Source organism: Malaya genurostris, chromosome 3 (assembly GCF_030247185.1).
Source record: "Malaya genurostris strain Urasoe2022 chromosome 3, Malgen_1.1, whole genome shotgun sequence".
NCBI classification, from domain to species: Eukaryota; Metazoa; Arthropoda; class Insecta; order Diptera; family Culicidae; genus Malaya; species Malaya genurostris.
The window spans coordinates 18,538,746-18,552,521 of NC_080572.1; the positions used below are offsets into that span (position 1 = coordinate 18,538,746).

At 39.2% G+C, this 13,776-nt stretch overlaps 1 protein-coding gene across 2 annotated transcripts in view; it reads left to right on the forward strand.

Moving 5' to 3' along the window:
- The first annotated feature begins 2,739 nt into the window (after positions 1-2,739).
- LOC131439443 (exportin-4-like) overlaps positions 2,740-13,776 on the forward strand; it is a 35,445-nt gene continuing 24,408 nt past the window's right edge. For both annotated transcript variants that reach the window (XR_009231129.1, XM_058610442.1), the window contains exons 1-5: positions 2,740-3,180; positions 3,809-4,785; positions 4,837-5,011; positions 5,071-6,206; positions 6,272-6,473. Coding sequence is in view for 1 of the 2 variants with exons in the window: in XM_058610442.1 (XP_058466425.1) it covers positions 3,130-3,180; positions 3,809-4,785; positions 4,837-5,011; positions 5,071-6,206; positions 6,272-6,473 (2,541 nt within the window). In the remaining variant the exon portion in view is untranslated. The remainder of the gene's footprint in view (positions 3,181-3,808; positions 4,786-4,836; positions 5,012-5,070; positions 6,207-6,271; positions 6,474-13,776) is intronic.

Below are 13,776 nucleotides of genomic sequence, written 5' to 3' on the forward strand. Positions count from 1 at the left end.
CATGTGTGTTTCTTACACTTGCTTATACGCCCTTTTGAAAAATTACCCGAGAAATATGATTGAATAGTTTTTTACTAACTTAAATTCAAATGTAGTATATGAATGTAGCTGTTTTATGCAACAGAAATCTTCAAAATTATTTTCTAAACTTTTTTAAGTTGTATTATATCGGGGAGTTTCTGTTGTAATATACAGGAGAAAATGAAAATGAGAAAGGCATCATTACACCACTAGGTGGATTAAACCAGGTTTTTCTAGGCGGGTATAAACGCCTGCCGAGTGATGGGGTCATGCGGTATTTTTTAAAAATTATTAATCGGTTTATTGTTTCAGTGTAAATTCGATAGTCCCACGACAAAAGGGCCTAACTGCAAATGAGAGCCTCTCTTTGTTTACTTTCGCTTTAAATTATTACGAAGCCATTATTGCAAATTCTCTAAAGTTTCCAATATAAATCGAAATCTTGTAGTTTTACCTTGAAAGTTTTGCGAAGAGTGAAGCGTCAAATATAAAATCTGCTCGGTAAATCGTGAAAGAAAAAGTAACCAAAGAGAAACTGTCATTTGCAGTTAGGCCCTTTTGTCGTGGGACGGTCGAATTCGATAGTCCCACGACAAAAGGGCCTAACTGCAAATGAGAGCCTCTCTTTGTTTACTTTCTCTTTTGATTATTACAGAACCATTACTGCAATTTATCCAAAGTTTCCAATATCAATCGAAAGCTTGTGGTTTTACCACAAACGAATTTCCAGACATGACAGTCACGATCTTTTTTTGGCGCACATCTACGGCCCTCCGTGAAACTGGCACCAATGGTGATAAATTGGTTGCACTGCTGAGTTCCCATCATCGCATTCACGATGTAAAATACCCTGGTGATCACGTTTTTCTATGTGTTAGTGCGGTTGTCATTTTATTTTGGAATAACAGAGAGACGTGAAGAAGAAAAAACATAAACAAATGACGTTCCGGGAGTTGCTTTTATGTAAATATTTAGAGTTGGTTCTGCTTGCGAAAATATTGACAGTGAAATGCGATGTTTTGTTCCGGGATGTTTCAATCGTTTTCATCACCTGCATTTGAAATGCCACCCACAGCACAATCACTCCATTATCCATAATAACTGTAATAGATACCACAGTGCGATCCGCCAAATGCTTCCTCCAACGAAATGAACAGAATCGGATGTGTATACTAATTTTCTATATTTCGACGTTACCTTGCAAGCCCTTGAAGAAAAAATGTCCAGATTTTCAATTAGTGCCAAATATTCGCCAGGCTGCGCGAAAACTGGAGTAACTTAGAAGTGAAATCCCGATCTGAAATGGTCGTTTGTTTATGTTTACATGCTTGAATCCCGGCGCGCCATACTTATTTCGTGAGAAAATTACCAACACAACCAAAACTGTCTTATCACGCCACCAGTGTATTTTACGTCGTGCATCGCATTCATAATGCAAATGTCAAACCGTGAGAACCCTTTCGATACGTTAGCTCATTTGTATTAAAGTGACTATAATCAGAGTGGCGACAGCTGTTCGTTTGGAATGACAGCTCCCAGTTCCAAACGAGCAAACGACCTGTCAATTCAATGTAAAGCTAATGGAATGTTTTGAATTGTTGCCAAACTTACGGATGAGATGTCGTCACTCTGGTTATAGGCACTCTAATTTGTATATATTGAGATTTCATGGCACACTTTGGTCGAAATGATAACAATGCAATTAATCTCGCGCTCCACCAAGCGGTGAGTTCGGTCATTTTAGAAGGTACCGGGAACGGACCAGATTTTTTTTATAATTGTAAGCACATACATGGCTTTATTATTTATCTTTGGTTTTACCTTGAAAGTTTTGCTATGAATAAGGCATCAAATATAAAAGCAGTGCGGTAAATCGTGAAAGCAAAAGTAAACAAAGAGAAACTGTCATTTGCAGTTAGGCCCTTTTGTCGTGGGACTGTCGAATTCTGTATAAAATGTTCAAAACGACCTATGTAACAATGAGAGATTCTCTTTGTTTACTTTCTCTTTTGATTATTACGGCACTCTTAGCAATCCTTCTCTCCAATTATTTACAGATAATAATAACTAAAGCTATCATCTTTTAATCTGCTCTGGAGAAATTAACGAAAAAAGGAGGAATATTTCACAATAATCGAAAGAGAAAGTAAACAAAGAGAAACTTTCAATGTTACATACGTCGTTTTGAACATTTTATACAGAATTATCCTCTATTGATCAGAGATGCCAGGTCTGCAGATTTGCCTGTAAACCAGTAGATTTCTAAAATAAGTAGCAGACATGTTTTAGTTGCAGACTTTTGCAAATCAAGTTTTTCACTGATATTTGTCAAATCTAAAGACTCTAGAAATTCTCGATTGATTTTCCAGAAGGCCGCAAGAGCAAGTGACAGTTTCTCTTTGTTTACTTTCTCTTCTATTAATTACCAAGCGGTTTGCACGTTTATCACTTAACTCTTTGCTAAAGAATGATGCTCGAAACGTTTGACTTTCAAACAGAACTGTGAAATCCATAAAATCTTTTTAAATCACATCACAATAATCGAAAGAGAGAGTGAACAAAGAGAAACTGTCACTTGCTCTTACGGCCTTCTGAAAAATCAACCGAGAATTAATAACGAATGTACTTACGAATTTACTAACTCTTTCTACCCTGCAATGATATTTGCAATGTTCACCTGGCATCTCTACTTTTGACGTTTTTCATCTCGCGCGTCGTTTAGCGAAAATATCGTTTCTACGCCATTCGTTACCTGTGAAATATTATGACTATAGATCTTAGAGACGAAAAAAGTGTCTTTCCTTTCATATTTTTCTAAGTACTTTGTGCACCGATTTATAATACTACTTTCCAAAATCGTCACCGTTTTTTATCTAGTAAGCGGGTAAATATTCGTGTCAATAAAGGACAAGTGGCACAAAAAAATCGAATCCCGAAAGGGTGTAGATTTGTGCCCTAAACGGGATTCGTTGAAGAGAAGAAAAAAAATCGAAATTTAGATTTAGATTGTTATTGTCATCAGATAAATCAAGGAAACATTTGAGTGAAAAACTATTAACATCCTTCAGATAGAGAAAGAGGACTGGTACGGTAATCTAATACTCCATAATGGAGGAATCGTTGCTGAAAGACTTAGAAACGGCTGCTCATATTATAATGGTAAGAAATTTCCACCATTCGTAATTTCTATAGTTGGTTTATTAGTAGAAGTTTCAACAGGTTCGTATTATTTCTTTACAATGACAAAGGATCCTTTGTTTACGGGGAATTTTATCATAATTCCATAGCACTCTCTAGATATTTTATTATTTTATCCTGGCCACTTTTCGGAGGACAACGTTCATCCCATTCCGTGTAAATTTAACAGATACAATAAAAAGATAATTTCTAAACCTGAATTAAAAATTGGCTGTCGATTATTTCTTTGGAGGTATATACATGAAAATGACAAAATGAATAGAACAGTCATCCGATAGTGCGTATTGCTCGAAAAATTAAATACGTGTTCATATTGAATTGTTAATCTAATAAATCTTCTAATGTAATCTTAAAGGTACTTTACAAAGCCTCCCCAGACTGCACTATCATACGTTTTTTTTTTATTCAATTCTACTTCATCGAACTGGAAATATCAATGTAAATAAGATTTAAAAAAATCTACCTGCTCAATATTCTTCATTGAATCAACCTCTGTTTGTGGAATTTGTATCACTTTCTATTTTGAGCTATCAGGAATATCTAATTATAATTGAAACTTTACTCAATTCTACTTATTCTCTCACATTAGGCCCCACCTACGGTAGTGTCCAGAGAACAGCGTCAGCAATCCGAAGCTATATTTATGAACTTTCGCCGAACAAAATCACCGTACGTCCTGTGTCAGACAATCTTGGAGAAGTCCGTTGTAGATCTTGTACTTTTTGAAGCAGCAGATGTCCTGAAAAAAGCCGTTGTCGCTGAGTGGAAGTGCATTCCAGATCATGATAAAACATCACTGCGACAATACCTGTTAAATTACATTATTCAGCGGGACATTCCAGTGTTTATCAGGGACAAACTGCTACAGGTAGTGGCGATAATGATTAAGCGAGCGAGTTTGGAAGATGTCGGTTTAGAACGGGGTCAAATAATAGAGGAAACAAAAAAGATGTTAAGTTCAGGTGATGTTAAACAGCAAATCCTGAGCTGCAGCATTTTACTTGCAATATTGGAAGAGTACTGTAACATTGTTCGGTCAGACGATACCGGGCTAACGACTCACGAACACTTCCGTGCGAAGAAACAATTCGAAGTTTCGGATTTACTGAAGGTCTTTATTATGACGTTGCAAGCGATGGAGGAACTCGTAAAAGTGTTCGATGCTAGCCATTCTATGCATTTGTATCTTTTCAAGCAGATGCTCTCCGTCATGGAAACCATACTAACATGGGGGTTCTTGTTGCCCAAGTTGCAAATTGTACGCGTACTGCAGCCGTCCTTATCGAAAAAAATTATTGACACATCGGAAACAGTAACGAAAGCTTTGCACGCACCGCCTCTGAGGTTACATGCTCAATGGAAGAATGTGGTTTTCGAACCCAAACTACTAGAGATATTTTTTTTTATATACTGGAAGGTTCGTGATAACGAAGAGCTTCAACCGAAAGCGCTGATATGTATCCTACAATTATCGACTCTTAAAGGACCGATCATTACCGATAACAAAGATGAAAGCGTTACCTATTTGACAAATTATCTGACGCATTTTCTGTCGATGCTGAATACGTAAGTTAGTTGGCGTACCCAAAGAATTCCTATCTAATAGATTTTTTTCAGTATCGAAATAAAAGAAAAAGAGGCCTATAGTTTTTCATTGATTCTGCGTAAACTTTTACAATTACTTCCCCGGGCTGAGATCAAAAATCTTCCGAATGCGCTCTGCGATGTATTCATGCAGCAAACTCTCAATATGACTTTGAAGTTTATTGAACTAGCCGCAGTGGAAGAAGCCGTAGGTTTATGCGCATCGACAATGATTAGGTTGGTCGTGCTGAAAGTTTCTCTTTTCAGATATCTCCTGACGAAACGGTATATATTGATGCACTGGGAAACTTGTTGGAAATTTGGCTGTACGTGTTGAATGACAAAGATAACTATCCAGTGGAGGTGATGGTACCGTTCATCACGCAAATGTTTGAAAAGTTTATTCAGTACCATTTGGCAGCTCCAGATGGAATGCGTGGCATCGGTCGGGAATCGGACTCAATAGATGAAATTGAAGAGTTTGAAGAATCCGACCGTGAGCGTTTCAAGGAGCAACTGATAATAATCGGTTACTTTGGTCGAGAAATTCTGACACATTCGCTTCCACTGCTTTCCAAACTTTTGGAGAATAGAACCAGAAACTTGGGAACACAGTTACATTTATTGCATTCGACGAAGACCATGAGCGCCTCCAGTTCTAAGTTAATGGTTGATTTGTTCGAAGACATACACTGGATCTTGTTGGTTACCGGGCACGTTTTGGCACTAGAAGCGGACGGTGAGTCGGCAATGATTCCAGGTGAAATACTACAGCTCAGCATGCAGCAAATTGCTAGTGGAGTGACAGACTTAACTAATAGTTTAAAATTGTTGGCTTCGCCTAGTCAAGACATCCAGGAAATTCATAATGCGGAGGTCAACACGGATCCGGTAATTCGGTTAATCGCAGCCGGCTTTCGTTTATGTGAGTTGGAAAAGAGTGCCATTGAAGTTCGCATGTATCAGTTCCTCAGTCCTGAATTGAGTTCCACTTTGGTTTGGTTCCTAAAGCGGTGGTCCGACGCATATCTGATGCCAGTTAATGAAGAATTCGTTAGTGCGATATTTCGACAAGCTTTCGGCTCCGGAACGCCAGGCTCGGTATGGGTTATAAATTATATACTAAACAAAATTTGTTTGAACGCACAGTATCTACGAGCGGAGCAGTCAGTGATTGAGGAAACTTGTGAACTGTTCCTTGTGTTGTTGAAACGAAAGGATCGCTGTCGGGCCATATTTAATTCGGAGTTTTTCCGATCCATCTGTGATTTAAAAAGTGTAGATCTGCCGACGACGGTCAAACGCAAATTGCTGAAGGGTTTTGTAATGGTTGCTTCCAGCGTCGAGAGCGAGCCAATGCGAGCCGAATACCTCGGAAAGATTTTACAGCCGATTGAAGAGAAGTATGCTTTGATTATCGATTGCTTGTATGTTAAACGATTCGTATAGCGGCATTTCTTTCATTCAGGTACAAAATGTTGATATCACATCAAAATTTCCAATCCGTATATCAAGAAGAAAATGTTAAGCTGAAAGTAATTGAGATATTGGAGGAGTTGATTGGTTGTGTGCAGGGTGCTTACCAAAACTCTTTGACGATCATATTTACCAACATTCAGTGCATATGCAAAGAGTTGCCGGCCTTCTTAGATCTTTACCATAACTATACGGTAGGTATCTTTCCGTTTTTATGTTAGATATAACTATCGGTCATTGTTTATTTTCATATTTATGTCATGTATTTAACTTATTGATATTGCTATATGGACATGTCTATATCAGTCTTAGGCAAAATTCTATGGTATTGACGATCGTAGAATAAGACTTATTTTCTGGAGAGAGAAAATTTCATAAGAAAACCGTGCAGTTGGACATTAGAAACTCTAGAAGCTTGTGCTGTATGTTTTTTTTTCTGTGACTAATGATATGCCCATATCGATTTTCATCCATTTTGACTTAGCTTGAGGAATGAAATGAATCTTCAAGATACTCTTAGAAATTGCAATAAAAGTTGAGGGTTTGTTCAGTAAAATGTTACAAAAATATCAACTCATGTCTATCCCATATGCAAAGTACTCGCATATTCAGTGCAAATTTCAATAATTTCATTTGTTGCAATATTGGAATAGCAAAGGTGTATTACCGATATTTCATGTACTAATACCATGATTTGGCATTAGGTAGCACAATAAAATAAAAAAGTAGGAAATAATTTTTTGTTTTATTGTGCTACCCTCCGAAACTCAAGAAATTTTTAGGGAAGACAGGGACTAGACCGGACAGTTTAAATATCTTATAAACCTGCTATTATTTCGATTCATAGATTGACTTTGTAAACGCACTTGGAGATGACGCGGTAGAGATGATTTGGGTAAAAACCAGATATGCCAGGTAAAAATTTCAAATATCTTCAGACAGTTTATTTCTGTAAATTTTGACGAAAGTCTGTGAAAAACTAGATTTTCAAAAGTCTGCACAACAAAAAATGTCTAAAAAGTGTCCGATTTAGCCCCGGTCTATATTATGAAAAAACCCTTCGAACCAGTCCAACGAAAATAGTTTTCCATAAAATTTCGGATATGCTCATTAACTGTAATTTCTAAGGCAACTATGCTTATTTATAGCTTTGTTAGTCTGAAAATGAGGGTTCTAAGAACAACGAGTTTAATAAAAAATAATCAAATTATCGTCTTACTTTGAATCTTCTAGTGATAAAGGGTAGTAAATAGCACACTGTTATTTTATAATTATCTTATTTAAAGCTAACACAATATTCTGTTCGTCATTGGAGCTATCCGTGAGTTAAGTCCGAACGAGCGAGGTCGAACAGCAGGTCATTAAAGACGATGAGGCGTAGTCGTAGTAAATTAGAACAAATTCTATTAAGCAGCATGTTGATTATGCCAAATCATTATGCCAAATTACTATTATGCCAAATAACCATTATGCCAAACGGTATTATACCAATAATAATATTCTAGCAACCAATACCTTCGGGTGTATGGTTTTCTGGACTTTGGTACATTCTGGGAACTTTTTTCTGGTTTTTATTACTTTCTAGAGTTTGTATTTCTGTAGATTAGTACTTTCTGGGCAATTAATTTCTGGGGAAAAAATTTCGGTTTTTTATGTTCTGGAGAATAGTTTTCGGGGAAATGTTATACACACTTAAATTTTTTAGCTGAGTCTCGGCAAAAAAATGCCGAGATTCGCACAGCCGAGTAATCAGCAATCATCTCGGCAAAAATAAAATTACTGAGCGTCTCGGCATCCTAAAATTTGACAAACGTCAAATATTGCCGAAATCGTCAGCATAAGATTTACTGTTTGCTCAGTGAAACGATCACTGAATATTCGGCAATCCAATAAAACGAAAAAAAAATGAAAAAATAAATTACCGAATCATCAGTAATTTAAAATCTAGTCAATTAATTTTCTTTGTAATTTCTCAACATTATAAACACGCCATTCAGGATCAAAAATTCCATTTATTAACACTTAAAGAAGGCTTACAAATTTGTTGCCAGTAGTGCTTAGCCTCTACCTGAAAACATGTAGCATAAAAATGCGGCGTTTCCAGATGCGACCACCTTGAGTCGAGCTGGAAATATGAAAATAAAAATATATATTGATTTTTGGCTTACATAAATGTTCAATATTTAATGATGCATATACGGTATTGTTCAAAAAATAAACTTACTTTGATCTATTGAATTATTCCATGCATTGGGTTATTTTTTCGCATATCCCCCAAAGTTTTGTCTCGAGGACGCTTTGAGCCCCGTGTTGGGTGTTTTTCCCTTAAAATCGCGAGTGCTCTGATAAAATCGCGAAACATGTCATTATATTTATTTAATATTTTTACTTGCAAGTGGTTCCACGCTTCTTCGAAGATTATCCATTTTTTCACTCGAGAATTTCATCAGAAAATAATCGCACAATGCGAAGCGAAAATGTAACGCGGCAATAAATGACAGCTGTCATGCTGAATCTCGGCAACAGCTAGCGCATATTCCGGAATCTCGGCAAACGTCTCTGCTGATGTCGGCATATCTGTTGTTTACTGATAAATTCAGCAAGCAATTATGCCAAATTTCGGCAAAGTGAAGCATTTTACCGAAATATCAGTAAATGCATTTAACGAAGTTCAGAAACATGCGTATTGATTACTGAGCAATCAGCAAATTTACGTGTTGCTGATCAGTTTCGGCATTTTATTATGCCGAGTTCAAGAAATGGTTTTAAGTGTGTAGGGTCACATTTTTATCAGTCATGTCGATTAATCAAAACACTACAAGAGACAGTTCAAAGGGGTTGTTCGAACTGTTGGTGTGTAACATAGACGATAAGAATCAAACCGTGCTGAATTGTTACTTCTACTTTTATTCTATCTTTTCTATTTTGCAATATCTAAATTTCAACTAGATTGAATGTGACAATGTGACAATGAACCGCTGAGCAGACGTAAAGTTAATGCTATCTGAATATACACTTATTGCACTGTTGAAACTGGCAGCGCTGTTATCGATGAAACAATTAAGTGGCGGGAAATTATTAAGCGTGTAACGAAAAGAACTGTCATAAATTGTTTAATCTAAAACCGAACACGAGTATTAAAAGCTATCTCTGTGAAGAATTAAAACTTAAACCTAATATTAAAAGTAATTAAAAGTTACAATCTTTAAAATTTTGTTGAAACTTAGAACCTAGTTAAAACTTATTGGTAGCTTAAATCTACGAAGAAAGATTATTGTAAGTAATTGAAACTTATGTAAAAATTCAATTCTAACCTACATTTTCCTCACATAGAGCTAGAAGTTTACACTAGGTGCGGGAGACTGCGTAAAATTATTAAGGCATACCGATTTGTGTGAGTAAAATTGCAATTATTACTAAAACTTAATCTAAATTAAAAATAAATTACAGCTTAAAGCTAAAATTGAACTACACTAAAACGGTGGTTTGATTTGCTAAAGCATTTTGGAATCCCCACGCGCCCCGCGTTCTTGTTCTACGGAACATTTCTTTAAGACAAATCGATTGACGAATCAGTAATATGGCAACGAGTAGAAACTGTGATACACCACAGACGCCAACCGAAGACATTACATCGAGCTGCGTGAATTGCGAACGTCCGGATAGTGCTGATAATTTCGTGCAGTGTGATAACTGCGACACGTGGTGGCACATGTCGTGTGCTGAAGTATCGGAATCGATCGAAGGACGTCCATGGTCGTGTCGGAAGTGTGCTCCGGATAATGCAAGCATCCGTACGGTATCTTCTACCACTAGAGCCGCTCGTTTAGCGCTACAATTGGAAGAATTGGAAGCGAAACGAGCACTGGAAAAACAATCAATGGAAGCGGAAAAACGTCATCTTGATGAAGTGTTTCAACTACGGAAGGCACAGTTGGAATGCGAAGAAGAAAGTATGAACCACAGCCGCATTAGCAAGCGACAAAGCTTGAACCAGGTTCGTCAATGGATGGAAAAATGCGAACATCTTTGATCCAGCTAAAGGAATGCACAAACCTGTAGGTAACCCTTTACCCTCCGTAGGCCCAGGTAAGCCACCACTCGTTAATAAAAATATGACAGTCCAACCTTCATTTGATGATGATGATAATATTTCTGAATTGATTGCTCAATTTGGAAACGTTGAAATTCTACCTGCATTAAAAATGCAACGAAGCAGCCATGCTTCTCAATTTCAAGGGCAGCTGGCGAAGAATGTGGGTAAAGAGCATGTACAACCGAACCCTTCATTCGGAACAGTCCCGATTCCTCTAGGGCTTCAGAAAATGTCTACATTTGTTCCAACCCCTTCGCAGTTAGCAGCCAGGCAGGTGATGACGAAAGACTTACCTTCCTTCTCAGGGAACTCTATCGATTGGCCTGTGTTCATAAGCAGTTTTATGACAACTACGCTTGCTTGTGGATACTCAAGTGCCGTAAATTTAACACGTTTACAGCGGTGTTTGAAAGGCGCCGCATACCAAGCCGTCCAAAGTCGTCTGATTTTACCAGAATGTGTCCCTCATGTGCTGGAGGACTTGCATTTTCTTTTCGGAAGGCCTGAACATTTAATCGAAGCGCTTCTTGAAAACGTTCGGTCTGTTGCTGCTCCGAAATCTGAAAAATTGGAAACCCTAATTGACTTTGGTATTGTAGTTCGAATTCTTTGCGACCACTTAGAAGCAGCCGGACAACGCGAACACTTGTCGAATCCATCTCTGCTGAACGAGCTTGTCGGAAAAATTCCAGCTCACATTAAATTTGAATCGGATGCGCATTTGAAAAACTGTCGAGAAGTCAATTTGAAAACGTTCGCGAGTTTTATGTCTAGTGTCATGACATCAGTGGGTAAAGTGACGATAACCAAAGTGAACAAGCCCCTGTTGGAGAAAACAAACCAGAGAACACGAGGATCAATCCACGCTCATGCTGCCGGTTCAGTCAATAACGTTGTGTCGGAGAAGCTATGCTATTTGTGTAAGAAGCCGGGTCATCGCATCCAGGACTGTGGAGTCTTCAAATCGCTGCCTTTGGAAGAACGTTGGAGGTGCGTGCATAGTAATGGACTTTGCAGAAACTGCTTGAACGCGCACGGTAATCGTAGCTGTCGTAGCAAAGGATCTTGTGGCATCCAGGGATGCCAGTATCGGCATCATTCTCTGCTGCATTCGACGCGAAACAATCAATTCTTGAACGGTCGTCAACATTCGGCGGGGAACTTCACCCATAGGATACTCGAAGAAGCCATCCTGTTCCGTATAGTGCCTGTAGTGCTGCGTGGCAGTAATGGTGTCATTAACACGTTCGCTTTTCTCGACGAAGGATCGTCGCTGACGCTAATCGAAGAGAAATTAGTAAACGAATTGGGTGCCGATGGAATCATAAAGCCTTTATGCTTGATGTGGACCGGAAACGTGACGCGGATGGAATCCACTTCTAAACAGGTCACTCTGACAATCTCGGCGTTGAACGGGAATGTGAAGTATAAGGTTGAAGACGCACGCACGGTGAAAGAGTTGTCGCTCCCGAAACAAACTGTTTCATTTGTACGATTAATGAACCGTTATTGTCATCTTCAAGGGCTTCCAGTTGCAAGCTACGAAAACGCAACGCTTAGATTGTTGATCGGAGTAAATAACTTGAATGTGATTGTTCCACTGCGAACGAAGGAAGGATTACGTTACGAACCCGTAGCTGTCAAAACCAGATTGGGTTGGTGTGTCTACGGTGGCAAGAGAACAAACGATACAACGCATACAGTAAACTGTCATTCCTGCGACTGCACTGTAGCTCAAGAGCTGCATAACACGGTGAAGGACTATTTCGCGCTGGAAGATGTCGCTACTAAAGAGGTGCCTTTGCTTATGTCGGAAGAAGAAAAACGGGCCCAGTGTATTCTCGAGAAAACAACAATTCGCATAGGCAAACGCTTCGAGACGGGATTATTATGGAGGTTCGACCATATTGAACTCCCAGATAGTTACAACATGGCCATAAAACGTCTGGAATGCCTGGAGAAGAAACTGGCCCGAGAACCTTTGCTCAAGGAAATCGTTCAGGAACAGTTATCTGCCTATCAGAACAATGGTTATGCTCATCTAGCAACTAAAGATGAGTTACTTGTCGCTGACCTGAAACGCGTCTGGTATCTGCCGTTAGGGATAGTCAAAAATCCTCGAAAACCAGGTAAACTGCGATTAATTTGGGATGCAGCGGCGAAGGTTAAAGGAATATCACTCAACACAATGCTTCTGAAAAGACCCGATCAGCTGACTTCGCTGCCAGCAGTTCTGTTACGTTTTCGCCAATTCAAAGTTGGAATTTCTGCAGACATCAAAGAGATGTTCCACCAAATCTCTATAGGTAGAGAAGACCGGCACTCTCAGCGATTCCTCTGGCGTTCGAATCCCTCGCATACTCCGGAAATCTTCCTAATGGATGTGGCTACACTTTCTCGGGTGGTAAGAACCGCCGCGTACGTGGCAAGATTTCTGGCTAATTTGAAGCGGAAGCAGATTGGAGAAGAAGCAGTGAGGGGAATTTTAACATCGGAGGAACTAAAATCGGCAGAATATTCATTGATACGAATGGTGCAATGGCAGGCGTTTCCCGATGAAATGGCGATATTCGTAAAAAACAGCGAGACTCGGCTGAGAAGACAGGATCTATAGGCAAAAGTAGCGTCATCTTCCATGTGTCACATATATTAGACGATAATGGATTGCTTCGCGTTGGCGGACGAATCGGGAAGGCTCCTAACATCAACTTAGAAGCAAAGTTTCCAGTCATACTCCCACGGAATCATAAGTTTACCGTTCTACTGCTGGACGATTACCATCGTAAGTTTCGACATGGTAATCACGAAACCGAAACTAACGAAATACGCCAGAAGTATTACGTGCCAAGACTGGGAGTAGCAGTGAAACAGTTATCAAAAACTTGTCAGTGGTGCAACAGCAACAAAGTAAGGCCCCAGATACCGCAGATGGCTCCATTACCAGCGGCACGCTTGGCTACTTTCACTCGACCGTTTACCTATGTGGGTGTTGATTTCTTCGGACCGCTACTCGTTAAAGTTGGAAGAAGTAATGCAAAACGTTGGATCGCTGTATTCACTTGCCTGACCGTTAGAGCCGTTCACGTTGAAGTCGCTCATAACCTCAGTACCGATTCGTGCGTCAAGTGCATAAGGCGGTTCGTTTGTCGACGTGGCTCTCCGGTAGAGATACATTCCGACAACGGAACTAACTTCCAAGGAGCTGATAGACTGTTGAGGGAACAGATGCAAGAAATACAAGGAGAACTTGCAGCAACGTTTACCAACACGAACACGAAATGGCTGTTTATACCACCCGCGAGCCCACACATGGGTGGGTCGTGGGAAAGAATGGTTCGTTCTATAAAAACTGCGATGCAAACAGCGTACGATAACTGTCGTAAGCTTGACGATGAAGCATT